Here is a 27,087-nt window from a genome sequence, read left to right as displayed (position 1 = left end):
AAACAATATACATTAAGGCATTTGGTCCAAAAAATATTTAAAATGTGTCATTATTCAGTATTATTATCTCTAGATCAACATTAGGTCTATCTGTCAATATAACATTTTTAATTATTTAAGTCGTATGCTCTTTTTGTCAAAGAAAACCCTGTTTTTTTATGGAAAAAACACAAAATTTGCAAATATTTTCACCCAATAACATTTTTAAGAGGAATATTTCAGATTATATAATAATTGGAGCCTTAAAAAGGTCAATAACTCATAACACCATTGGTTTTAATTCATTATTATTTTTTGAGCAATGACACTTAAAAACAAATCACACAAAAATTATTGGGGAACCAAAAGGGTCCTACTCATTAAAGTGTTAAAAAATAAATTATCAATTTTTTTACTGTTTACTTTTAACACAATAATCTCGAAATCAACTTCAGATCTATCCGTCAATTATATGTTGTATTGTTGTTTTTTGTTTGTTCGTTTTACGCCCTTCTTTAAAAAAAAAAAAAAAAGCTAAATTTTTTATATGGCAAACACAAAATATGCAACATTTTCCCCAAAAAATATCTCAAAGTGCAATATTTAATGTGACGTAATTGGAGCCTTGGATAGGTCAATAATTCACAATAACATTGATTTTGATTCATTATTTTTTAAAGAAAGAAACAGAGTGCATGGCAGCTTTGTGTTATTAGAGTAAACATTGCAACATTTTCTTGTTACATTTCACCTGTTTGGTCTTTCATACCACTTTTAATGTTTTGAATTTTTTTAATCATATTTTAAAATGGGCCGTGGGGCCATTAAAAAATGACCTGCGGACCGCAAATGGCACCCGGGCCGCACTTTGGACATCCCTGGTTTACACAAATTAGGCTTTGTTTACACTGGACACCAAATCTGTTTTTTTTGCTCTCAAATGACACAGATCAGATTTTTGTTGCCACTCTAAATGTTCCAAAGTGCTTCAAATCTTATGATACATATGTTTCTTATTGCAATCAAATAACAATTGTGTCGCCCTGCAATGAGGTGTACCCCGCCTTCCGCCCGAATGCAGCTGAGATAGGCTCCAGCACCCCCCGCGACCCCAAGAGGGACAAGCGGTAGAACATGGACGGATGGAAGGATAACAATTTTGTCATTAAACAACATGGTGAACATACTAGAAAACTTCACTTTTAGTAGTGAGTAAGCAAACATGTTAAAAACAGGCTCCTAATTTGACTGCTGAAGTATGCAGTCACATACTTTGTCATTTCTCATTATAGTATTTTGTCCAAATTATGAGGGAGAAGCGGTGGAATATGGATGGATTATTAATGTGTTTTTTCATTTACTGTTAAAGGCCTACTGAAACCCACTACTACCGACCACGCAGTCTGATAGTTTATATATCAATGATGAAATCTTAACATTGCAACACATGCCAATACGGCCGGGTTAACTTATAAAGTGACATTTAAAATTTCCCGGGAAATATCCGGCTGAAACGTCGCGGTATGATGACGTATGCGCGTGACGAAGGCAGTTGAACGCGTCATCTTGGAATAGGTCCCTCCCAATTTAAACAGCTCTGTTTTAATCGCTAATTTCCACAGTATTCAGGACATCTGTGTTGGTGAATCTTTTGGAAATTTGTTCAATTAACAATGGAGACTGCAAAAAAGAGAGTTGTAGGGAAGCGGTGTGTTGCTGCTGGATGTAGCAACACAAACCAAAACACAACCGGTGTTTCATTGTTTCTTTTCCCAAAAGATGGCGGCCAAGCTTTACTATGGAACAAAGAAGTCAAGCGAACACGGTTGGATTGGACGACACATACGAAGTACAGTGTAGTATGCAGCGAACATTTCGAAAGATCATGTTTCGAAGAGGGTCCCTTGCGAATGGCAGAAATGGGAATCAGCACTCGTCGACTCGTGCTGAAGAAAGGTGCGAAGCCAACTATTTTCGATAGACCACGGACAAGTCCGGAGCACCCGACCCCCTCCACAAGCGGACAGACTGGGCACATGAGGTCTGCATTTGCCAAAAGGGAAAGGAAGAGGGTAAGAATCTTGATATCCAGTTTTCATAGTCAGACTACACTGTTCCAATATCCATTTCTTTGTTCTCAATTGTTGAAACCCCCCCACCTCCACACCCCGGATTGTAAATAATGTAAATAATTCAATGTGATTATCTTGTGTGATGACTGTATTATGATGATAGTATATATATGATAGTATATATCTGTATCATGAATCAATTTAAGTGGACCCCGACTTAAACAAGTTGAAAAACTTATTGGGGTGTTACCATTTAGTGGTCAATTGTACGGAATATGTACTTCACTGTGCAACCTACTAATAAAAGTCTCAATCAATCAACCAAAACTAACACACACAGTCATAGACTACTCCAGTGGTTCTCAACCTTTTTTCAGTGATTTTCCCCTGTGAACATTTTTTTAATTCAAGTACCCCCTAATCAGAGCAAAGCATTTTTGGTTGAAAAAAAGAAAAAAAATACAGCACTATGTCATCAGTTTCTGATTTATTAAATTGTATAACAGTGCAAGATATTGCTAATTTGTAGTGGTCTTTCTTGAACTATTTGGAAAAAAAGATATAAAAATAACTAAAAACTTGTTGAAAAATAAACAAGTGATTCAATTATAAATAATATTTTGTACACATAGAAGTAATCATCAACTTAAAGTGCCCTCTTTGGGGATTGTAATAGAGATCCATCTGGATTCATGAACTTAATTCTAAACATTTATTTTGTTGAAGTATTATTCAATAAATATATTTATAAAGGATTTTTGAATTGTTGCTATTTTTATAATATTTAAAAAAAATCTCTCGTACCCCTTGGCATACCTTCAAGTATCCCCAAGGGTATGCGTACCCCCATTTGAGAACCACTGGACTACTCCATGAACAATGAAATAAATTAACAATAAAATAGTCTACATATAATTATTGCTTCAAGTTCTAGTCAAGTTCTTCTGCAGTATAAAGTATCGTACATTTACTGACATTACTGTCAATAGTGTCAATACTGTCAATAGATTACAATAGACAATAATATAAAGTATTGTACATTTGTACATTTACAGACAATAGATCAGATCATGGACAGTACGACTACGGCATCAGTGGCGGATGCGGTGGATGAACCAATGGCAATGGCACTAGATTTGCCTGATGAGGAGGGCGATCAAGATCAGGTTCGATTTGTTTTCCTAATCAATGTTCAAATGGATTACAGTTCAAGCCCAATCCAAAAGTATTCATAATTAATGTAAATGAGGTATCCATATTACATGTAGCTGTTTCTCCATTTCCAGGGAAATACAAGAGAACAAGGATGCCAGACGGACTGGGTACCGATTGGGACAGCACCAACAGCAATGACCAGTAGCAAGAGCACCCAAACAGGGAAAATACATCATAGATCAAAGGGTATGTCTATTTCGGTGACGAACATGATTCTGCACATCACAGTACACATTGCACGCTGCCTGTGCAGAGTAGAGTAGACAGATAAATTAGGTGATTCAAAGACAATAATTATTATGTGATTCTAGTTTAATTTTAACAGATTATATAAAACAACTTGTGCTTGATTTTATTGCTAGGACACCAGGTGACCCCAGAGATCCTCGAGAGGGTTAGAGCTCGGCCGGCCAGGGTTAGTGAAGTCCCATTGTCAAGTGTAGCAGCTCCATCTGACAGCCCCGAGATGCAGACTAACATAGCAGCTCCAGGTGTGTCTGGAATGCAAGCCAAGCTACGACCACCTCCTGCATTGTTTGATGAAGGACCAGCATCAAGTCCCACTGCGCCTTTTGTTGGTGGTTCTTCCGATGACAGCTATGTGCCGAGTGAGTCAACGACATCGGATCCGTGTCAATCTGACGGGTCGCCAGATCGCCCATGTACTCACCAGATGCGTGAAGAGGGCTGCCACAAGGAACCGAAGTACATCATCTTTGAGTCGTGCCTCCAGAGTCTCGTCAAGTGGTGTCACTGTCCAGTCTGTGGCAGCCAGGACATAAGCCCTTCTTGGGATTCGAACGGTACACAGCTGACCATGACTCTTCAATGTGCATCATGTGACCAGAGGAGTAGTTGGAGCAGCCAGCCAAACATTGGCCCTTATGCCGCGGGCAACATCCTGCTGTCTGCTGGCATCCTCTTCGCTGGGGCATCTTCTGGCAAGGTGTTGCAAGTGCTGAACAGCATCGGAGTGGTCACGTATGTGAAGAGGACATTTTTCAACCACCAGGAGCTCATCCTGCAGCCAGCCATCAAAAAGGTGTGGGAGGAACAGCAACGGACGCACCTCACCATGCTGCAGGTGGAAGGCCGACCCCTCGTCCTTGGTGGTGATGGGCGAGCAGACAGTCCGGGACACAGCGCCAAGTTCGGTACCTACACCACAATGGAGCTTGTGGCCAATGTGGTTCTCGACCTTCAGGTTGTACAGGTACGACCATATAATCTCACTAAAACACTAGTAACACAATAAGCAGATAAGGGATTTTCCAGAATTATCCTAGTAAATTTGTCTAATAACATTAACCATTTCAATGTATACTAAGCCCCTTTTTCATTTTTTTCTTTGCTCATTCCTTTTCTGTTATATATATTTCAGAGCAACGAATGTCTTGGCAGCTACCATATGGAGATGGAAGGACTGAAGAGGATGGTGGAACTGCTGATCAGCTGGGACCTGGATGTCGGGGTGCTGGTGACAGACAGACACAGACAGATCGCTAAATGGATTCGTGAAAACATGCCCAATACACGGCACTGCTATGACATCTGGCATGTTGCAAAATGTTAGTTGGATTATTTGTATGCATGACAAGTTGTGAAGTAGTGTGTACATATCAGTGATCAGATGAATGCGATATTGTATTTAATCCACAAATTTCTGTTTTTTTCTGTTTGTAGCCATCGGAAAGAAACTGAAGGCCATCGCCAAGCATAAGGACTGTGAAGACCTGAAGCCCTGGGTGCAAAGTATAATCAACCACCTCTACTGGGCAGCAGTGTCTACACCGCCTGGAGAGGGGGAACTTCTGGTTGCCAAGTGGAAGTCTGTGGAGCGACACATTCAGAACATCCACAAGGACCATGGCGACCTCTTCCCAATTTGTACTCATGGACAACTGCAACGGCAAAAGAAATGGCTCAAACAAAGTGAGTAGGCAAATAAGTTGCCCGAAAGCAGTGAGGGACTAGCAGTATTTTCCTGCACATCTTTTGAAAGTCAAAAAATTCAGATAAACTTGTAAGTAAATAACCAGTTTAAGTTGACTGGAACATTTTTGTAGAAACGTTGTTCTATTTTAAATTTATGTTTAGGTTCACGCTCAGCAGTGAAACTGGAGGAGGTGGTCAACAACAAGTCCCTGCTAAAAGATATCGCCATGCTGTCGGGTGAACACCAGACTTCCAAGGTGGAGGCGTTCCATAGCCTTATCATACAGGTGAGAATTAGACTGATCGCCTGTAGGTGGTGTCGGTGGTTACCACCTGCCACTAGGACTTTGGTGGCCAGGGAGCAAAATACTAGAGCATACTAAATGAAGCCTTGATACAGTCAGTGTAAGCAAGAGAATGTTGGAGGTCCAACATAGTGGCTGGCATCTTGGTGAGAAAGATTGCAAACAATTCTGGCGTGGTGTTAACATTGAAAACAAAACAGCTTCATTACTGCAGGAGATCAAGCTTTAATAGCTGACTATTAACAGTTTAATACACAAACATTTGTATTCAAATTTACAAACAATTTATAAATTTACACACACATTGTATGGACGCATGACTGAATAAAGTGTCTTTTATCTTATACAGTTCGCACCGAAAATGTATGTCTTCTCATACATCGGAATGCTGTGCAGGTATGTTTCCACACTAATCTAAGTGTCACTAGTGTGTGCCATACTTTAGTACTAATTATTACATTATTCTGTTACCACACCTAGGAACCTGCTTGCTGGGCTGCACTGGAACGAAAATTCGAGCCGCCCTATAGCCACTACACAAGCGGGTGCTGAGCGCTATGCAGTACGCTACCCGAAGTATAAAGCAGGGGGCCATGTGGTCAAGAAAATCGCGACAGAGCCAACATACCGTAAGTGTAGAGGACACAAAACATGTAAACACTTGACACTTTGTATCATGATAATAATACTGTCAAGTTTCACTCTCCATGAGTATATTATGTTGTGAGCAGGAACATGTACAATTGTATTTTGCAGGCTACGTAGATGACTTGATCAGGGAGGTTGTTGCTGGCTGCAGACAGACCCCTGACGAGAGAACACCACTCAGCGTCACTGTGGATGTGCCTCCCTTCCTCTGCGATGAACTGGAGAAGCCAGACAAGGAGGAAGCCATCGCCAAGCACAGGAGTCGCTTCGGTAAGTGTGAAATGCCCTCCCGGTAACAGTTAGAGATGCTACCTCAGTAGAAGCATTTAAGTCCCATCTTAAAACTCATTTGTATACTCTAGCCTTTAAATAGACCCCCTTTTTAGACCAGTTGATCTGCCGTTTCTTTTCTTTTCTCCTCTGCCCCCCCCCCCCACGTGGAGGGGTTATTCCGGTGACCATGGATAAAGTGCTGGCTGTCCAGAGTTGGGACCCGGGGTATACCGCTCGCCTGTGCATCGGTTGGGGACATCTGCGCTGCTGACCCGTCTCCGCTCGGGGTGGCCTCCTGCTGGCTCCACTGGACCCTCACTAATATGTTAGACCCACTCGACATCCATTGCTTTCGGTCTCCCCTAGAGGGGGGGGGTTACCCACATATGCGGTCCTCTCCAAGGTTTCTCATAGTCATTCACATCGACGTCCTACTGGGGTGAGTTTTCCTTGCCCGTGTGTGGGCTCTGTACCGAGGATGTCGTTGTGGCTTGTGCGGCCCTTTGAGACATTTGTGATTTAGTGCTATATAAATAAACATTGATTGATTGACTGATTGATTGATTGATTGATTTTATTGATTAAGTACAGTGGCCATGTAGATTCTGTTGCAGTCACTGCACGTCTTGGAACCCCGTGTAGTCCATCGATGGGAATGTTGTCCTAATCTTATGTACTACACAAGCTGGTAGTACCACCCTTATGTCCTTTCCCAGATATCCCCAGCAGAAGCGGACAAACTGTCGATAGGCTGTGTGTCGTCTCCGCCTGCAAGTAGCAAATGATGGCAGCTGTTATTATCCGGACATGGATACACAGTGACTCACTGTTCTCTGAGATTCAAAAGACATTGTCATGCATTCTATTCATTTGTCATTTACTGTTGCAGTAAATTGTAAATATTGTTGACATCTACGGTCCATCTATGTAATACTTCTATGATATATAATGTCATGTGCATTGTAGCACAGTACATTTCACAGAATAAGAATAAGATAAGAAAGTGCTCATTCTGACTTATCTTCCAAAGGTTGATAGAATAAAGAATTATTTAAACTTATTAGTGCCTCACTCATTTTGCTGTTGCTGCAGCATGCCATATTGCTGTTTGTAGGCGTTATACGCTGTCTGCAGCACCCATTCATCCAGACACACAGATGGAAAGCCATGGTGGTCTATGATGCACGTCTTCACCCCCTCCTCCTCCATCGTTCTGGTCACTGCCTCTATTTCACTACAGCAGACACACTCAGCCACTGTCTCCATGTTCACACAGTTTTGACATGTACACCTGGAAATAGAAATGTTCATAATATTTGTAAATCAATTCATATTATTGACACCTGCAATCTGCAAACATGTGGAATAATTAATATTATCATTGTCTTGTTGTGGATCTTATTAATCTGCATGCATATTTTTAGTATTGCCGGTATATGGAGCTGTGGCCCATAGAAATAATGGGTAATTAATTAGGTTTGACATTGTGTCAATGATAGATACTTAGTGTATAGATAGGCCTGGGGTGTAAGTTGTAACACTAACAGTAACACATTGTGTCAATGATAGATACTTAGTGTATAGATAGGCCTGGGGTGTAAGTTGTAACACTAACAGTAACAGTGCAAGACTAGGCCACAAACTAAAACTAGTCTATAAATAAATAACATATTACCATTCTGTATTCTCAAGGCGATCTATGTCGTGTGCTCCTCCAGCATCAATAGCAGCAGCGTCCTCCTGACCGTCTTCATCAGCGTCGGGTTCAAAGCGATATGGCTCTATCCCTCTCACAGCTTCTTCCCTATCTGAATCGCTTCCACTCCCCACTAGTCCTTCACTTGCACTTTCCTCATCCACAAATCTTTCATCCTCGCTCAAATTAATGGAGAAATCGTCGCTATCTCGGTCAGAATCGCTCTCAGATCTGGCGGCCATCATTGCAAACAATAGGGAGCTTTGCGGATATGTTCAATTGTCCACGTCACGCTACTTCCGGTAGGGGCAAGGCTTTTTTTTGTCAGATACCAAAAGTTGCTATCTTTATCGTCGTTTTTCTATTCTAAATCCTTTCAGCAAAAATATGGCAATATCGCGAAATGATCAAGTATGACACATAGAATAGATCTGCTATCCCCGTTTAAATAAAAAAAATTCATTTCAGTAGGCCTTTAATATCTTATTTTATGTTTTAACATGCATTATCTACATTTCTGTTCAAATGTAACAATCACTTATTCTTCTGTTGTTTGGATACTTTAGTTAAGTTTTGGGTGATATCACACATTTGGGTATCGATCCGATACCAAGTAGTTACAGGGTCATATATTGGTCATATTCAAAGTCCTCATGTGTCCAGGGACGTATTTCCTGAGTTTATAAACATAATAATATTTTGAGAAAAGGAAAAAAAGATTTTGTGTTGATAAAAAATCTTGATGCAAGATATCCATCCATCCATTTCTACCGCTTATTCCCTTCGGGGTCGCGGGGGGTGCTGAAGCCTATCTCAGCTACACTCGGGCGGAAGGCGGGGTACACCCTGGACAAGTCGCCACCTCATCGCAGTTATATACATATATATATATATATATATATATATATATATATATATATATATATATATATATATATATATATATATATATATATATATATATATATATATACAGTATATATATATACCTGTATATATATATATATATATATATATATATATATATATATATATATATATGAGAAAAGGAAAAAAATATTTAGATTTTGATAAAAAATCTTGATGCAAGATATATATATATATATATATATATATATATATATATATATATATATATATATATATATATATATATATATATATATATATATACATGCATACATACATACATACATACATACATACATACATACATATATATATATATATATATATATATATATATATATATATATATATATATATATATATATATATATATATATATATATATATATATATATTTTTTTTTTATATATATATATATATAATCCATCTGCAGCAGTTGCAGTGGCAAAGACTTCCCTCAGACACCGGAATATAGTGGGGCATGTCCACTATGACAGAAGGGGCCTTGGTTTGGAAGCAACAACACCCACGTGGCAAAAGGCAACTCCAACCAAATGGGCGGCACATGGTGGTGGAAAAAGTGCGCCACCAGGATGAAGCAGCCAGGTGTGCCAAGGCAGTCTCCCAAGCCCAGCAAGTCCGCTGGATGAAGTGGGAGGGCGTGGAGAGGAGAAAAATCACGTGGAACAAAATATGGAGCATGGAGTCTAATAGACTACGTTTCATCATTAGAGCCACATATGATGTCCTGCCCTCTCCAACCAACCTACATCTCTGGTATGGAGAGGACCCAGCCTGTCTCCAGTGTACAGCCCCAGCAACCCTCAAACACATCTTGGTGGGTTGCAAGAGCAGTCTGACTCAAGGGAGATACACCTGGCACCACAACCAGGTACTGAAGTGCTTGGCTGCTGAACTTGAGAATAAGAGAGTAGTCACCAATGCCATGCCTCTAAATGCTCAGGCTACCTTCCCACGCAAAACAGCTTTCATCCCGGAGGGAGAGAATCAGTGGACTCAGGCCCACTGAACGCAGCTCGGGATGGGGAAATGCGGGTAGACCTCAGCCAGAGGCTTACCTTCCCACCCAAAATTGCAGCGACCAACCTGCGCCCAGACCTGATCCTCTGGTCCATGTCCTGAGCTAAAGGTCCCATGGGAGGACGCCATCGATGAAGCATTCGAACGGAAGAGGCTGCGATATGCCAACTTAGCAGCTGAAGCAGAGGCAAAAGCTGGACTGTGAAGGTGTGTCCAGTGGTGGTGGGCTGTAGAGGCTTTGTAGCCAGTTCCACCACAAGGCTCCTGAAGGAAGTAGGGATCAGAGGTCAGTCCCAACGGAAGGCAATCAAAGAACTTGCCACCGCAGCAGAACGGAGCAGTCACTGGCTGTGGCTGAAGCGCAGGGATGCAGCATGGGCTGCCAAATAACCACATGGTGCCACCATGCGACACACACCCAGGTCTAGTTTTTCAAAATGTTTGATTTTTTTTTTTTTACAAATTATACCTGGATGGATGGATGCATCCATCCATTTTCTACCGCTTGTCTCTTTCGGGGTCGCGGGGGGGTGCTGGAGCCTATCTCAGCTGCATTCGGGCGGTAGGCGGGGTACACCCTGGACAAGTCGCCACCTCATTGCAGGGCCAACACAGATAGACAGACAACATTCACACTCACATTCACACACTAGGGCCAATTTAGTGTTGCCAATCAACCTATCCCCAGGTGCATGTCTTTTAACATTTAATTAGAATTACATTTCACAGTCTGGTTTTCACTCGCTGGATTTTCACTCTATCCAGGTACCCTAACACACAGGTGTCAAACTGAGCTGACCATTTTATGTTGCCCACCACATTATATTAGTTATCCACCACGTCATTTATGTGGCCCGCTACCCAATTTTAGTTACCATATCTTTTCATGTTGCCCACCATGTCCTTTTATATGGCCCGCAACAACATTTTATTTGGTCTGTGAAAGGCTGCAAGAAACGTTAGTCAATGAAGCACTTGCTGGCTGGCTGGATGTATTTATTCTTTCCAATTTTGAGAGAAAAATTTACTGCATGCAGATGCATATCTTCTAAACTTTAATAGTATCTGATCTTGCAACAAGATAGTCCAAGCCTTGGTTTTTTTGGTTATCAAAAGTAAAAACGTAAACAACTTCTCGTCACCTTGACTAACGATTTCAGAGCAAGTTATCCATCAAACTGTTGAATACTTTAATAATCATAAACAGTTGCCCGTGCAAATTGCGTGGAATGACTTAGTTAGTAGAAGTTAATAACACAGCTCAAAAAAGTTATGGGTGGATTTCGATGAAACCTTTGGGAAGGTCAGAAATGGGATAAAGAACAAGTGATTGGATTTTGCTGCTGTTTCAAAACCTCGTCTGGATTTTAAATTTTTTTTTAAAGGTATTTATACTATTTGAAGAGAGGGTCTAGTGCAGGTCTACACTCTCCCTGTCTGTTTTAGCTTTTTTACATGAACCATGCAGCTGAAACACCAAGCTTGATTTATTTCTAAAACTCCTCACAGACATGCGAGAAGTTTACAGGTGTAAAAGAAAGTGCATCTCTATCCTCCTTCAAAACCGCACTAAAAGAACACCTCCAGGCAACTACAACCCCAGACTAACACCCTCCCCCCACCACATCCCACCTCCCCGGATTTTAAATAATCAAATGTAAATAATCAAATGTATATACTTGTTCTTATGCTTTCTGAGCTCACTATGTTCACTGCTCGCTGTAAATATCCTACGAAGTCAGACCTACACTGTTTCAATGTCCATTTCTCACATGATATAATTGTTGATGACTGAAGTGTTCATATCAACCAAACCTAAGTGTGACTCACACATAAGAGATACGTCTAGACTGCAATATGACGCCAGTAAACAACACCAAAACTTTAAATGTTCCATTGAAAATAAAGAACGTTACACACGGCACTCAAAAATCTTTAAACATGTTTTAGTACGACTTTAAAGCCGCACCGCACTGCTACAAGCAAACAATAACAAATGAGTCTTCTTCGTCTCAGGAGCCTTGGATAAAGATGAAAAAAAGTTACCTTAGATTGCTTGTATTATCTGACTTAGGCTTGAAAAAAGACAGAAACAAGCGAATGGCATCAATTTAGTGGAATGTCCCTTTTTGGGTGGTGGTTAGGCAAGATGTTATCCACACACATCTAACGCATGTTTATTTCACATGCAACCTGTTGTAATTCAAAATGACTGGTAGTAGCAGGACAATATGAACAAAAAAAAATTGAAGCAATGTGTCACATTTTGCAGCTGGTTCCAATATCCGGTTTCCCCAGCAATATTCCTGGGAAACAAATATTTCGGCTTCTTCAGTCATGCAGTGTTTTCTTCGATGTGATACAAAGCAGCCAGGAAGTCCCATGACCTTTTTTTTTTTTTACTATAACACGTTCACACACACACGCTCACAAGCATTCTTGTTCCCTCTCATATCCACCCACTCAGCTGCAAACACATCAAACCATCAGCTTACTTTCCTTGCAATATGTCCTTGGGAGCAATAAACACATGCTGCTTTCTCACTCTGCCAAAAATCCATTGGTGCTATATCGGGAAACTGGACATTTTCATGGAGCGTAAGTGGGGGGAAAATAATACATTCACATCCATCCCACAAGTGTGAAGAAGACCATTTTTGCTTGCAATATTGAACGCATTCTTGCCTCAAGAAGTACCCGAGATACAAAGCAAGAATTAGGGACATCACCCACGTGACTACCGTATTTTATGGACCATAGGATGCACCGAATTAATAAGGCACACTGCCGATGAGCAGGTCTAGTCAGGTCTCTTTTCATACAAAAGGCGCACCGGATTATGAGGCGCATTAAAGGGGTAATATTATGATTTGTTTTCTAAATGTAAAACATTTCCTTGTGGTAGCATAACATGTAATGGTAGTTCCTTGGTCAAAACCTACTCAGTGGCCTAGTGGTTAGAGTGTCCCCTTGAGAGTCATACCAAAGACTATAAAAATGGGACCCATTACTTCCCTGCTTGGCACTCAGCATCAAGGGTTGGAATTGGGGGTTAAATCACCAAATGATTCCCGGGCGCGGCGATTGCTGCTGCTCACTGCTCCCCTGTGGGTATGGGTCAAATGCAGAGGATAATTTCACCGCACTTAGTGTGTGTGTGACAATCATTGGCACTTTAACTTAAACTTTAAAATGTGACAAAAATGACAGTTGCTTCAGAATGCACCGTTTTGTGCATCCATCATGTCTTATTTACGTGGCTCACCTTCGACAGCGTCGTCTCCCCTGCCGTCTTTGTTGTAGCGGTGTAGCGTGCAAGGACGGTAGTGGAAGAAGTGTCAAAAGTTGGATTGATTGATTGAGACTTTTATTAGTAGATTGCACAGTACAGTACATATTCTGTACAATTGACCACTAAATGGTAACACCCGAATAAGTTTTTCAACTTGTTTTTCAATTCATGGTAACTGGAGATAACTGTTTTAATGACATTCAGACTTTACTTAAATCAATAACAGAGCAGCATCTCCTCATCCGTGGCTCACTAGTGCAACAACAACGCCGGAAATGTGTCCCGTGAAAAACCGCCCGGACGGAACTCTAATAACTAAAGTTCCGTGGGTGAAATATGTAAACACACTACACTGGTAGTTTTTATCGCTTCCATAGTGAGATATAAGTTAGAACTTTACGCTACTTTATATTAGAAATGGCAACAGCAGAGGGTGAATGTCCCATAACAAGAAGATAGAGGAAAAGAAGGAGCTTATCAACTACGGGGTCGTCACGGACTACAAAGGCAGATGCGCACAATTTTTCAGGATTTATGCAGATCCCAAATACACATCAGCAGGTACCAGAAGGTAAGAAAAGCTGGTTTTGCATAATATTATGAAACAAAACGCGAGATAATGCCTGCTAATGGATGCCATTTTGCGGTCCTTATACACACACCATAGTAATACTTGTATCTCTGACTACGGAAGTTGTAATGGGCCGACAATCCATAAAAGCGGTGCGGCTTCAAAGTCGTACTAAAACATTTAAAGTTTTGGTGTTGTTTACTGGCGTCATATTGCAGTCTACACGTATCTCTTAAGTGTGACCATCTACTGGTCACACTTATCATTACACCATTTACCAAATAAAATTGCTGCAGGGTCGGTAAGCACAACCAGAATTATGCCGTACATTAGGAGCACCGGGTTATAAGGCGCACTGTCGATTTTTGAGAAAATTAAAGGATTTTAAGTGCGCCTTAAAGTCAGAAAAATACGTTATATAATAATCCAGCAACGCTTTGTCGTTAACTTTGTCTGTGAGAAGTTTTAGAAATAAATCAAGCTTGGTTTTTCAGCTGCATGATTACATTTAAAACGGCTAAGACAGACTGAGAAAGTGCAGACCTGTGCCAGACCCTCTGTTCAAATAGTAGAAAAAAAATCCACACGAGGGTTTGAATCAGTAGCAAAATCTAATCACTTGTTCTTTATCCCCTTTCTGACATTCTCAAAAGTTTCATCAAAATCCACCCATAACTTTTTAAGCTATGTTACTAACTCTTAGTAACAAACAGACAAACAAAGTTATTCATGGAAGTATACAGTAAATGCAATTGTTGTATGTCGCATAGTTCTGAGCACCTGGGCATGTTTGCTCCACAGCGGAATGAAATAAACTGAGTGAACCCTTTAGTCAGTCATCCACTTTCTCTGTGGGTGTAGGCAGGATTGCTAGATTACGGGGCGGCATGGCGTGGTGGGTAGAGCGCCCGTGTCAGAAACCTGAGGGTTGCAGGTTCGCTCCCCGCCTCTTACCACGCCGTTGTGTCCTTGGGCAGGACACTTCACCCATGCCCCCGGTGCCGCTCACACCGGTGAATGAATGTTGAATGAATGATAGGTGGTGGTCGGAGGGGCCGTAGGCGCAAATTGGCAGCCACGCTTCCGTCAGTCTACCCCAGGGCAGCTGTGGCTACGAAAGTAGCTTACCACCACCAGGTGTGAATGAATGATGGGTTTTTAACATGTAAAGCTACTTTGGGTACTTAGAAAAGCGCTATATAAATCCCAGGTATTATTATTATTATTACACACAAAGAGAAGTTCAGCCTTGTAACGTAAACGTAAGGTAACATAGTAGAAATGAGCTGATAAACTCTTAATTGTAAGCAAGTGTTCCGTATCCCGTTTCTGACATTTCCTGAAAGTTTTAGCAAAATCTGCCCATAACTTTTTGAGCTAAATTGCTAATTAAAAAACTAGAAAACTACTCATATATATATATATATATATATATATATATATATATATATATATATATATATATATATATATATATATATATATATATATATATATATATATTTTTTTTTTTTTTTTTTCAAATCATAAATCCAGACAACGATTATGATCACCCACAACATATAATAATTGATTGTTTACCTGATTTGTTTTACTTTTCCTGAACGTTTAGTCAAAATCTGCTCACAACTGATTGATAGAACAAAAAAAACCCAGCAAAATGATTATCCAGAGGTCCTTAAAGGGAACTGCACTTTTTGGGGGAATTTTGCCTATTGTTCACAATACTTATGAGAGACAAGAAGACAAAAGTTGTTGTTTTTTTCCGCTTTATAACATTTACAAATCGGCTCGTCCTTGGTAGCTAGCAATGCAGCTAATGAGAGCAATCAATTCTACCTCTAAATCACTTTAAAATGCATTCAAAAACTGCCAACAATACTTAATTTATGTTCCATAACCTGTACAATAACCAAACTGTAAAAACATTGTTATTGTAAGTGCGAACACTGAGGAACTATCTTTCTAGCGTACTAACACATTGGCGTGCTACGGTATTAGCCGTAAAAGCTAACTAATGAAAGGGATACGCTAGCTTCTACGTCAGTTTATAATGCACAAGACAATGCAATAAAACACCAATGTGTACTGACTGAAAAACATGAACAATCATATTACAGTATCTGTAAAGTATTAGCCCACATTTTGTGTTTTGTTTGTACACAGCAAGCTCGACAACGTTTCAACTGCTGGCTGCGAGTTCAGTTTAAAACATTTGTGAGAGGCTCACCCTTTTGCAGCAGGTTCTTAAAAACACTGGAGTGCTGTCATAGAGATGGTCTTTGACACGCTTTTTTGCCAAAGGTCCTTAAAAACAGCACAGTGCTCCTGTAACACCCACACAATAAATAGATCAAATACAAAGGTCTACTGTTGAAGACGCTGGTTCTCGGGAATGTACTAAATACGACTAATAGTGAAGGGAGAAGTCCTTATCTTTCTGGAAATGTAGCCCCCAAAACCATTTAGTTGCATATCCATACCGTAAAGCACATATGTCAGAGTCAAGGCCCGCGGGCCATATCCGGCCCGCGAGAAGGTTTTTTACGGCCCTTGGGATGATCTTGATTTATTATTAGAACCGGCCCGCAGACCGCAGATCTTTTTTTTTTTTTTTTTTTTTTTTTTTTTAGACCGCAGATCTTTTACACGCACCAAGCGGATGCCGGTCCAAGGTTCCGAAAGGGGGCGAGCGGCCCGCCGGGACGCGCCTGCCGGCCGAAGGGCTGCAGCCCGGCCGTCAGTCGCGGAGCCCGCCGTGCCACGCGCGCCAAGGGGGCGGGCCGAAACCCGGCCCCGAGGCCCTGAGACTTCTGCTTTGTTTCCCCAAACCGCGCGTCACCGCCGGGCCCGCACCACCGTCGGGCTGCAGCCCGAGCGTCGGTGGCGGAACCCGTCATGTGCCGCGCGCGCCAAGCGGAGCGGGGGGGTCAAGCGGGCCGAAACCCGCAGGCCACCCCCTCACCACGAGGCCCTGAGACTTCTGCGTTTGACCCCTACGCGCGGCCCGTCGGGACGCGCCCGCCGTCAAGCCACGAGGGCCAGCCGTCGGGTCGCGGAGCCCGCCGTGTCACGCGCGCCAAGGGGCGGGCCGAAACCAGCGGGGGGTTTCGGGCACCCAACTCGCCTCCCTCCCACGGAGGGAGGAGGGGGGTTTAATGTGAACATTACTGTGCAATCACATATTTAGAGTTTTTACTCAATTCAAGTTTAAAAGTTAAAGTTTAATATTTGTTTTCACTGCATGTTACTTCTCCTTAAACAAAGTGTTGTTTTTGATTTATAGATTTTTGCACTTTATTTTATTGTATTTCAATTTAATTATATTTTAAAAATATTTCAGTTGAGTGGATGATAGAAAATTGCTATTATTGTTTTTTTCTTTGAAGTAAATTTAGCCCACTTTTGCTAAAATAGAAAATATAGGCTACTGATGGTGCCTTGAATACCGGTTTCTTTCATTTAATGTTCATGTTATGGGGATTTTTATATAAAGGAAATTTGTCTTTTGTGTCTGTTGAAAATTAAAGATTACTGACAGAGCCATAAGAAAATATTGCTTTATTTATCTGATCATATTGGAATATATTTGTTAGGTTTTCAGTAGGTTCAATTAGGTTCACTAGACTATATGCGTCATTTAAAAATTTTTCAATGAACATTCGAACAGTCCGGCCCTCGGCTTGTAGCTAAATTTTTTATTTGGCCCTCCGTCCATTTGACTTTGACACCCCTGCCGTAAAGGCTCCAAAATGTATATACATGAGGAGTATACATGATGTATTACATAATGTGTGTTTGTTTCTTTACATACATACATACACATACATACACACATATATATATATATATATATATATATATATATATATATATATATATATATATATATATATATATATATATATATATATATATATATATATATATATATATATATATATATATATATATATATATATATATATATATATATATATATATATATATATATATATATATATATATATATCATTGTATAGATAGCTAGAGGGGGCACTGCCTTTTTTGGCCAAGACAATCTGATATTTCCCTGCAGCAGCACCTTAAGACAACAGGGAGACGTCTAAGAGCATTTTCCCAAAATGTATTATTTTAAACCATCCATCCATCCATCCATTTTCTACCGCTTGTCCCTTTTGGGGTCGCGGGGGATTATTTTAAACCTTTTACCACAATCTATTATAATCATATGCACTCCATTGATTTACATGACTCAGATGTTAATTTATTTTGTAGATTTAACAGGGAATTAATTTAAATTAAATTCAAGCCACTACTATAATGAAGATTAATTTCATATGTAGATTGGCTATTTATCGAGTAGTTCTAACGTTTTCTCAACAATTCATTTAAACATATGCAGCCTTCCTAAAAATGAGGACATTTTTTATTGTTGCCCCTAACAATTTAGATGCACATCTTGCACACTCTTGCACATTTCTTGCGTTTCTTTCTGCAAAATGCACATATTTTTGCAAAATGCACTTTTTAAGTTAAAGTTAAAATACCAATGATTGTCACACACACACTAGGTGTGGTGAAATGTGTCCTCTGCATTTGACCCATCCCCTTGTTCACCCCCTAAGAGGTGAGGGGAGCAGTGAGCAGCAGCGGTGCCGCGCCCGGGAATAATTTTTGGTAATTTAGTACATTTTCCTATAAATTGTGTACATGTGGATTTTTAATTTTGTCCTAGTTAGCTCACACTGTGGCTCAGAGAGAAACGTTTGTTTCCATGTTCCTGTATGTCCAGCACATGTTGAAAAGTTGACAATATGATGGCTTTTACTTTTTGTACAATGTACTTAGTTGAGAATTTTTTCAAGATTCTAGAGACTCGAGCCGCAAGTTACTCTCTATTAAATGTAGCTAAGTTACAGGGGAAGCTATTCCCTTACATTTGTAGCAAGCTACACGGCAAAAGTAGCTTGCTACATCAAAGCAGCATTTAACCACACTTATATCTATGGGCCCACAATTATATTATTAATGTTAATGTAACTGAGAGTGTACCCAATAAGGGTTCGTTACTATTAACCAGAGGTGGGTAGAGTAGCCAAAAATTGTACTCAAGTAAGAGTACTGTTACTTTAGAGATTTATTACTCAAATAAAAGTAAGGAGTAGTCACCCAAATATTTACTTGAGTAAAAGTAAAAAGTATGTTGTGAAAAAACTACCTAAGTACTGAGTAACTGATGAGTAACCTGTTCGTTTAATGATGACGGCAATAAATAATGCACGAAAACATAAAAATAGCAATGAGCAAATTCAGAGCCAGGCATATCTCTTAAGCAACTAAAACTTACGACTTCCTTTTTATTGTCATTCAAATTTGAACTTTACAGTACAGATAAGAATTACATTTCGTTGCATTAGCTCATGATAGTGCAGGATAAAAAAGAAATAAGGTGCATATATAAATAAATAAATAGGTTACTGTACAGATAAAAATATATTGCACTTGTTCATATGCATCCGCGTTTATGGATGTATGTTATATTGTCTTTTTTATTCCAGCGAGTTAATCCATTTTGGGGGGAGTTGAGGGGATAAATATGATGCGTTCAAGAGCAAATAATAATATATATTAAATAATAATACATTAACATAAAAAAAATAAGGCAAATTGAGCCACAATAACTTAACAGCACCATAGGCTCAGTAGGCAGAGATTACAAAGGAAAATAACAAGTTAGCCTTTACGCAAACCATAAACTGATAGGTGTGGGCTGCACCTGGGAACACACCGATTGGTGTTTCTATGCATGTGTGTGTGTGTGTGTATGAGGCTCCAGTACGTTAATAAATGTCCCCACACGATGTACATTTGACAGTGATTCATAGCAGGGAAGCTAACATCAGTGTACGATGACTGCCAAAATATCTACTAACGTTACTTACCGCAATGTGCTTCCTCAAATTTAACGTTGAGTTCTGTAAGCTTAAGCTTGTTAATCATGTGACTGCCTGGCTCTGTTTGATTGGTGAAACGGAGTCAAACGTCACCAGTGACTGTATTTGATTGGTGAAACGCAGGCATGAGATAGATCCTACTTTGAAGGTCTGTCTGACAAACCAAAATAAACAAAGCGTGCATTAACAGATCGATAAAAATCAGTAGCGAGTAGCGAGCTGAATGTAGATAAATGGAGCTGAGTAAAAGTAGCATTTCTTCTCTATAAATATACTCAAGTAAAAGTAAAAGTATGTTGCATTAAAACTACTCTTAGAAGTACAATTTATCCCAAAAGTTACTCAAGTAGATGTAACGGAGTAAATGTAGCATGTTACTACCCACCTATGCTATTAACTATCTATCATTTAGCTGGGGACACTCTACAACTACCTCTTGGGACCCTCGCACTCCACTGTATGTATTTTTTTAGTTTGCGTTTTCTTTGGCCCACCCCCATAATGATATTCATTTTCTCTGCCTACAGTACAAAAAAAAGAAAAACAGAATTTATTTATATCTTGACAAATACAACAAAAAAAAAAAAGACTTGTGTGTTGTTTGGGAATTTTGGTTCATGGAGTAAATAACTAAGGTTTTGGCCACTGTTTTCCATAAACACAAACATTTGTCTTAAATATGGCCAAGGACACGCATTATTGTGGGTTTCCTAGACGTCGTCTTCATCACTAAAGGAAAAATATAATCTGCGGAAGACAATCCCTCTGCCATGTTCAAGTATGATGTTTTTTTTTTTTTTGAGTCTTCAGCTTGAAGCGTCCCTCTGTCTCTGACTCCCTCGTCGTCATGTGACATGAGTGCGTGATTGCTATAATTTTGCGTACTAGTTTTGATGACTCGTCTTATCTTGGCTCTGATTGGCCAGTCCGTAAGGTTTCGCCCTAACCTTAACCAATTGTCATCATACGAACACCAACCAATTATCATGGGTTTTCTCCTTATGTATGGATGTTCTCATTCATCAAGGTCATTCGATTTTCCCTATATATTTTTGGGGCCTTAATTCGTAGTCCATTTTCTCTCTTTGTAGCTTGTAGCTTTGATGTAAGCTACCTAGCTACATGGATCTAAAAGTAGCTAAGCTACACAAAAAGCAACTTGTTAAAAAAGTAGCTAAGCTTCCGCCAAGCTACTGGAAAATGTAGTTAAGCTACGTGGCTTAGCTACAAGTAGCTTGTTACTGCCCATCACTGCCCGCGGGTATATCTGGGATATATTAAAGCAGACATGCTGCCTCAACTTCAGACAATCGTGTGCGTCTTTCCTTCGTCGCCACTACATCCTGTTTTGGCAGTATTGTTTCGGTGATCAAAGTCTTTTCACGGCAGCCACATTTTCAGTTCAACACTAGTCAATAGTGTGCAAATAATAGGCTATATAATAGGCTAATAGCTACATTATATTACTTTTGTTAATTTTTCCGCAAAAAAAACCACCCTAATTGTTGAGGTGTGGCAGCTTTTATTTTGCGATGGCAGGCCGCCACGATCAACTACATGTATGGTAAACCCCACAAATGCTCGAATAAATTCCCACAAATTCAAAAGGATAACATCAACATCAGTTTGAGACCAGGAAAAACATCAAATGGACTCACAAAAAATAAGTTTGAAGGTCTTAGCAAGATTTTGTTTGTGGCCCCATTTTTAGCCTTTAATGTTTGATATTTTTTCATGATTAATACATTCCTTATGAGCCTCTACCCCACCCAAAACCTAACATCCCCGCTCTACATACACATATTAAGTATTTTTACATGCACTAAAAATGTAATATAGACTTATTTCAGTTGAAACTAGTTTTTAAAATTTTTTTTAAAAACCTTATGTGTAGGGGGGCGTGGCCTATGGGCCTGCAGCGAAGCGGGGTGTGCCAGGACCGGCCTCGAAGTCAGCGACAGGTGCGTAGATGGCCCAGCTAGGCCTTGTTATCTAATCACCATCATCTGACTTTGAGGCCGGTCCTGGCACACCCCGCTTCGCTGCAGGCCACGCCCCCCTCCACACCTTATTTAGGTTTTTCAATTTTTAAAGATGGAATTAACATTTCTAGATGATGTGATTGTAAACCAATTACGTCCTGCATGTAAACACTCGGACACTCCCAGCCATTCATCAGCAGATCTGTAAAGTTAGAGATATGTGGTCTTATGTAGGATTATCATCAGTGAATTATAATAATTCTAATAATACATTACTATTATTATATTATAATTAGAGCATCAAATGGGGTGTGTTAAACCCCTGTTTATAATGTTGTAGTTGTTGTTTGCATCCGTAAATCTCGGAAGACAATGGATTGGCGCCCCTTGGATAAGTTTTAGTTGGTCATGCAGCGTCTGCTGTGGCTGTACAGACCCACACGGGAGTGACAGTCTCTGTTGCACTTGGTGCATTTGTAGGTCGAGTCAGCTGCAGGATGTAGTTGCTTACTCTTTCTCTGAGCTCGCTTCTCATCTGCAAGTTTCAGTCCAGTGTTCATGGTGTGTCTCCAGCTGGATCTGTCCTGAGCAAGCTCTTCCCAGGTGTTCAGGTCCATGTCGAGCGCTTTCAGGTCATGCTTGCAGACATCCATGAAGCGGAGGTGTGGCCGTCCCGTTGTCCTCTTGCCGGAGGCAAGCTCTGCGTAGAGGATGTTTTGGGAATACGGCCATCGTCCATTTGACACACATGGCGCAGCCATCAAAGGCGACGCTGACGGAGGAAAGTGACCATGCTGGGAATCTTGGATTGCATCAGCACCTCGTTGTTTGTCACACAATCGTTCCATGTAATCCTGAGTATGCGACAGACTTCAGACTGACTATCAGTATGAAGAAGACACATGTGATGGCCCAAGATGCTGAACCACCCTGTATCACCATCAACGACTATGAACTAGAGGTCGTCAGCCAGTTCACACACCTTGGCTCCACCATCACAGACAACCTCTCACTGGAAGCTGAGATCAACAAGAGGATCGGCAAGGCATCCACAACCTTGGCCAGGTTGTCGCAAAGAGTGTGGAAATTCAGCATGCTGACGATAAACACCAAGATCGCTGTGTATCGTGCCTGCATGCTAAGCACTATCTTGTACACCAGAGAATCCTGGTCTCTGTACTCCTCGCAGGAGAAGAGGCTAAGTGCCTTTCACATGCGCTGTTTATAATACATAGTTATGTTTCAAACTTAAATCAAGGCTCCTTGAATACACCACAATGATGTGCAACGAGATGCAAAAGTTGGGTTTGCCTACCAGGAGGAATAAACCATTTTGTATTTTTTCAAGGAGGTTTAGGTATTGTTACACGCTCCTAATTGGATTCAAAAAGCCTTATTAACAAACTTTGACGTCAACATTGATTTTATGTTACTTTTCATGAGTTTGTTTTTCATTACTGACAGAATCTTTACTCAAGCCCAGGCCATGATCATGGGACCCACCCAATGGCTGTGGCCCTAAACACCCACATTGAGTGTTTACTGCCTGTGCACGGTGTGCATTTTTCCCACATCTGTTTTCATTAATATATGAAGAACAAGACAAACAAAACTCGATACATTTTGCTTTCCTTTAAAAACCGAAAAAAATAATAACATGAAAAAAAATATTCTTACTAAGTGACAAACCCCAGCGACTACATAATTTAAAAAAGCAGATTGTGTGTCACGTTGACGATAAAGATTAAAAATATGGATGAAAATGCACTAATTAGCTCGACCCAAATTGTGCAAACATTCAGTCTCCCCGTGAGTTCTGCAGCCTCTCTGGTATTCCGGTCGTTTTTTGCTCTGCGGTTCGTTACATTAATCGAACTGCTCCTGCAGCGTCGTGTTTGTGGTGCAGGAACACTTCCCTCAGTGGAACAAATTAGCTTCATTAATCGTCGGATAAAAAGGGAGAGTCTGGGCTTCCCAGCGTGAAACCAAGCGGTCTAAATGAGGCTTCTTGTGATCCTCGAGAAGGGGGAAGACTGTTGACCGCTTAGCATCTGCTCAAACATTTGATTTGACATCCTCGTGGGATTTCCATCTGTGTCTATTTCGAGGTTTACAGGAAGTGGTGCACTGTACAGTTCACCCCCATGTTGGGATCTCATGGGACTCGGAGTTCATGGGAACTAAAAGGCTTTTTCACATCCTCCCTGTGCACTCTTTCTCTCCAATCATCATCTTCTTCCGAATCAACCCTTCCATTTCTCATCACCATATTCTCCTCCTCCAACCACTTTCAATTCTCATCACCACTCTCATATCTGCCATTTGACCCCCTTTCCTCTATCCTTCTGAACGCCACATCTCTTCCAGGCGGCTCCTTTTTAAAAAGCCTTTTGCTCAGCCTGCACCTCCTTTTTCCTGATTCAGCTTAATTGCTATCTGCCGCTCCATCAAAGTGTTTGCGGCTTTATCTCCTGTCTCCATCAGGTTTCTGAGTAGGTGCTCTGTAATTATCTATCTCTGTCTGACTAGACACACACACACACAGACACACACACACAGACACACACACACACACACACAGACACAGACAAACACAATAACAAATGCCTTTGTTAAAGATTATTCCGAAGAAATGTGGCTTTTGTTTCGCTGTATCAAAGTTCAGATCCCGGTTTCTGCAGAAAGAGCGTGGCGAGAGGCAACTAATTGGAACCCGCAACTTTGTCGACTCCTTCAAAATGTAATGAAAAGCAAAACACCATGAGCCTCACCAAAAATCCCAACCGATGCATTCATTTTCAGCAGGAAAAAGGGACGCTTGGCTGTGTGCGATTGTATTATCACTCTGAACCAGTGGCTCTAATACTTTTTTCACCAAGTATCACCTCAGAAAACATTGCCACCATAATGACTGGCATTAAAATACAGTAGCAGATTAGTAAGTATTCATTAAAAACAAGACACATAATTTATTTAACAAGTTCAGTTCAGTTCAGTTTCAGTTTATTTCGACCATGCATACAATACAATGTAATGCATCACACAATTCCAGTTGTTTCATTACAGAACGTCCGAAAAGAAGTGGGAAGAAACAGAGCTTATTTAATCCTACGTCTTTTCATACCATAGCAATTGTATCTAATTTTCTTGTTCTCTGTAACATAACAGTGAACAAATAAATAATAAATAAATAATATACCACAATAAGCAAACAAATATTAAATACATAAATAATCTTTGTCTCGATAAAAAAAAAAGGGTTCATGATGTTCATCATAATTCTTGTTCTGTGTACTTTGTGAACACTTGTAGTTTGAACAGTCTCTTAAACTGAATCATATTGGTGCTTTGTTTGATTTATTTGGTTAATCCATTCCATAATTTAATTCCACATACTGATATACTAAAAGTTTTAAGTGTTGTAGGAGCATACAAATGTTTTAAATTAGATTTTCCTCTTAGGTGATATTTCTCCTCTTTTGTTGAGAAGAATTGTTGTACATTCTTGGGTAGCAAGTTAGAGTTTGCTTTGTTAATAATTTTAGCTCTTTGCAAAGGCACCAAATTGTTGCATTTCAATAATTGTGATTTAATAAATAAAGGGTTTGTATGTTCTCTATATCCAACATTATATATTATTCTAATTGATCTTTTTTGTAACACAGTTAGTGAATGAAGCACACATTTGTAGTTGTTTTCCTATATTTCTACACAATAACTCAGATATGGTAACACTAGCAAGCAGTATATTTAATATTTTTAGCCACTGTAACATTACACGCAGTTTGAACAGTAACACTGTGTTTGAATATAGGAAAGAAAAACAGTGTACCTGGCCACAGTGCACCTGGCCACACCTGGTGTCAATCAGTCGGCTGCTATTTATACCTGCCTTGCCCTCCAGTCAGTACTGGAGTATTGTTTGCTGTTTGCTGTGGACTGCTTGCTGTCTCCAGTTCTCCCTGTTTCTTGTATGCTGTGAGCTATTCCCTGGTTCCTGATTCCTGTCCCTGTTTGCTATTTCCTGCCTCCTGGTTCGTGTTTTACCTGCATTTTTTTGGACATTAAAACCATGTTTTCCTGCACCAAGCCTGCCATCTCTGCATCTAGGGGTTTGTCACCGCCACTTTCTGACAGAATACTCCAGCCAAATACAAACCCCGCGGAGATTTCTATGACGGAGAGGCTTGATGGGATGCTGGCACTGATGGCCGAATGGCCACCTGTATTGCCCGCATCGTTACGACAGTGTTTTGATGGCTTATGAAGACGGCGGTTGCTAAAAAAGCTGAGCCAAAGCATTTTGGAGCTGTGGTTACATTTTCAATGTTTTGGGTGCCTTTAAGGCTAAGTCTTTTTTAGTGGAACCCTAAAACCTCTATGGGGTTGGTCCTATAGATGATGGAGCCCTTGGACCCTCAGGGGTTAAGTCCCTTTTGGGGCGAGCCTGGGACCTTAAACAGTCTTAGATACAGTGGCTAAGCCCCAATCCATTTGGGGACAATTCTGGTGAAAAAGAGCCCCTGAGGTTACAAGCCTCCTTGTGAAAGTGCCCCAAAAACATCCAAGGCAGTAGTCTTTCCCTTAGGAATGTTACGTTCGGTTTTCCTGTCTTGTTTTAAATCTTGTTTTTTCAGTTTTAGTCTCTTTTTATTTCCGTTCAGATCTGTAGCTGATTGCAATCAGTGTACTTTTGCACCGCTGTTCCAGATTATTGTTTTCTTCACCTGTACTCCTGGTGTTTTATGTCTATTGTTACAATTTCCATGCTACTTTTGTACTAACTAGCGCTCATCTGTTCTTACGATTACGATTTTTTTTTTGTATGTTGACTGTTTATCCTTCTCTTATTCGGAGTGATTTTTTTCCCAATGTTTTTTTCATGTGGACTGCCACACACACACACGCACACACGCACACACACACACACACACACACACACACACACACACACACACACACACACACACACACACACACACACACACACACACACACACACACACACACACACGCACGCACACAAACATTCTTGTATTTGTTACCTTCTTGAGACCTCCGAAAAATGCCTACCTCTTTAGAACCACCCTTTCTAGATATATAAAGATTTGTATTTACAACATTAATAATATATACATACCATGCAAATATAAAAAAGGTAAGCTTTTAGTTATTTTTAATTTTTTGTTTGTAATTGGTTTTTAATCTTCAT

General features: G+C 40.2%; 2 protein-coding genes across 2 annotated transcripts; one reads left to right on the top strand and one right to left on the bottom strand.

Moving 5' to 3' along the window:
* Positions 1–1,728: 1,728 nt before the first annotated feature.
* On the top strand, positions 1,729–6,980 carry LOC133633949 (uncharacterized). The gene is made up of 10 exons (XM_062026790.1): positions 1,729–2,051; positions 3,107–3,217; positions 3,338–3,452; positions 3,629–4,479; positions 4,648–4,834; positions 4,950–5,198; positions 5,364–5,488; positions 5,856–5,902; positions 5,987–6,135; positions 6,263–6,980. Exons 1-10 carry the CDS (start codon positions 1,890–1,892, stop codon positions 6,448–6,450), a joined length of 2,184 nt encoding a protein of 727 aa, XP_061882774.1. The 5' UTR covers positions 1,729–1,889; the 3' UTR covers positions 6,451–6,980.
* Positions 6,014–8,477, bottom strand: LOC133633950 (uncharacterized). Its single transcript, XM_062026791.1, has 3 exons — positions 8,103–8,477; positions 7,500–7,718; positions 6,014–7,195 (listed from the first exon to the last, which is right to left on the bottom strand). The coding sequence occupies exons 1-3, from the start codon at positions 8,366–8,368 to the stop codon at positions 7,042–7,044; spliced, it is 639 nt and encodes a 212-aa protein (XP_061882775.1). The 5' UTR covers positions 8,369–8,477; the 3' UTR covers positions 6,014–7,041.
* Between the last annotated feature and the right edge of the window lie 18,610 nt (positions 8,478–27,087).

Source organism: Entelurus aequoreus, linkage group LG18 (assembly GCF_033978785.1).
Source record: "Entelurus aequoreus isolate RoL-2023_Sb linkage group LG18, RoL_Eaeq_v1.1, whole genome shotgun sequence".
NCBI classification, from domain to species: domain Eukaryota; kingdom Metazoa; phylum Chordata; class Actinopteri; order Syngnathiformes; family Syngnathidae; genus Entelurus; species Entelurus aequoreus.
This window is presented reverse-complemented; position numbering and strand designations above follow the sequence as displayed.

Bases quoted from the DNA above. Each gene is read 5' to 3' on its own strand.
- LOC133633949 (XM_062026790.1), top strand. From the start codon at position 1,890: ATGGCAGAAATGGGAATCAGCACTCGTCGACTCGTGCTGAAGAAAGGT. The intron at 2,052-3,106 runs GTAAGAATCTTG...GTACATTTACAG, and splicing joins CCAAAAGGGAAAGGAAGAGG to ACAATAGATCAGATCATGGA. The intron at 5,489-5,855 runs GTGAGAATTAGA...TATCTTATACAG, and splicing joins TCCATAGCCTTATCATACAG to TTCGCACCGAAAATGTATGT.
- LOC133633950 (XM_062026791.1), bottom strand. From the start codon at position 8,368: ATGATGGCCGCCAGATCTGAGAGCGATTCTGACCGAGATAGCGACGAT. The intron at 7,719-8,102 runs GTAATATGTTAT...TTCTATTTCCAG, and splicing joins CGCCTTGAGAATACAGAATG to GTGTACATGTCAAAACTGTG. The intron at 7,196-7,499 runs GTGAGGCACTAA...TGCTACTTGCAG, and splicing joins CTGCAGCAACAGCAAAATGA to GCGGAGACGACACACAGCCT.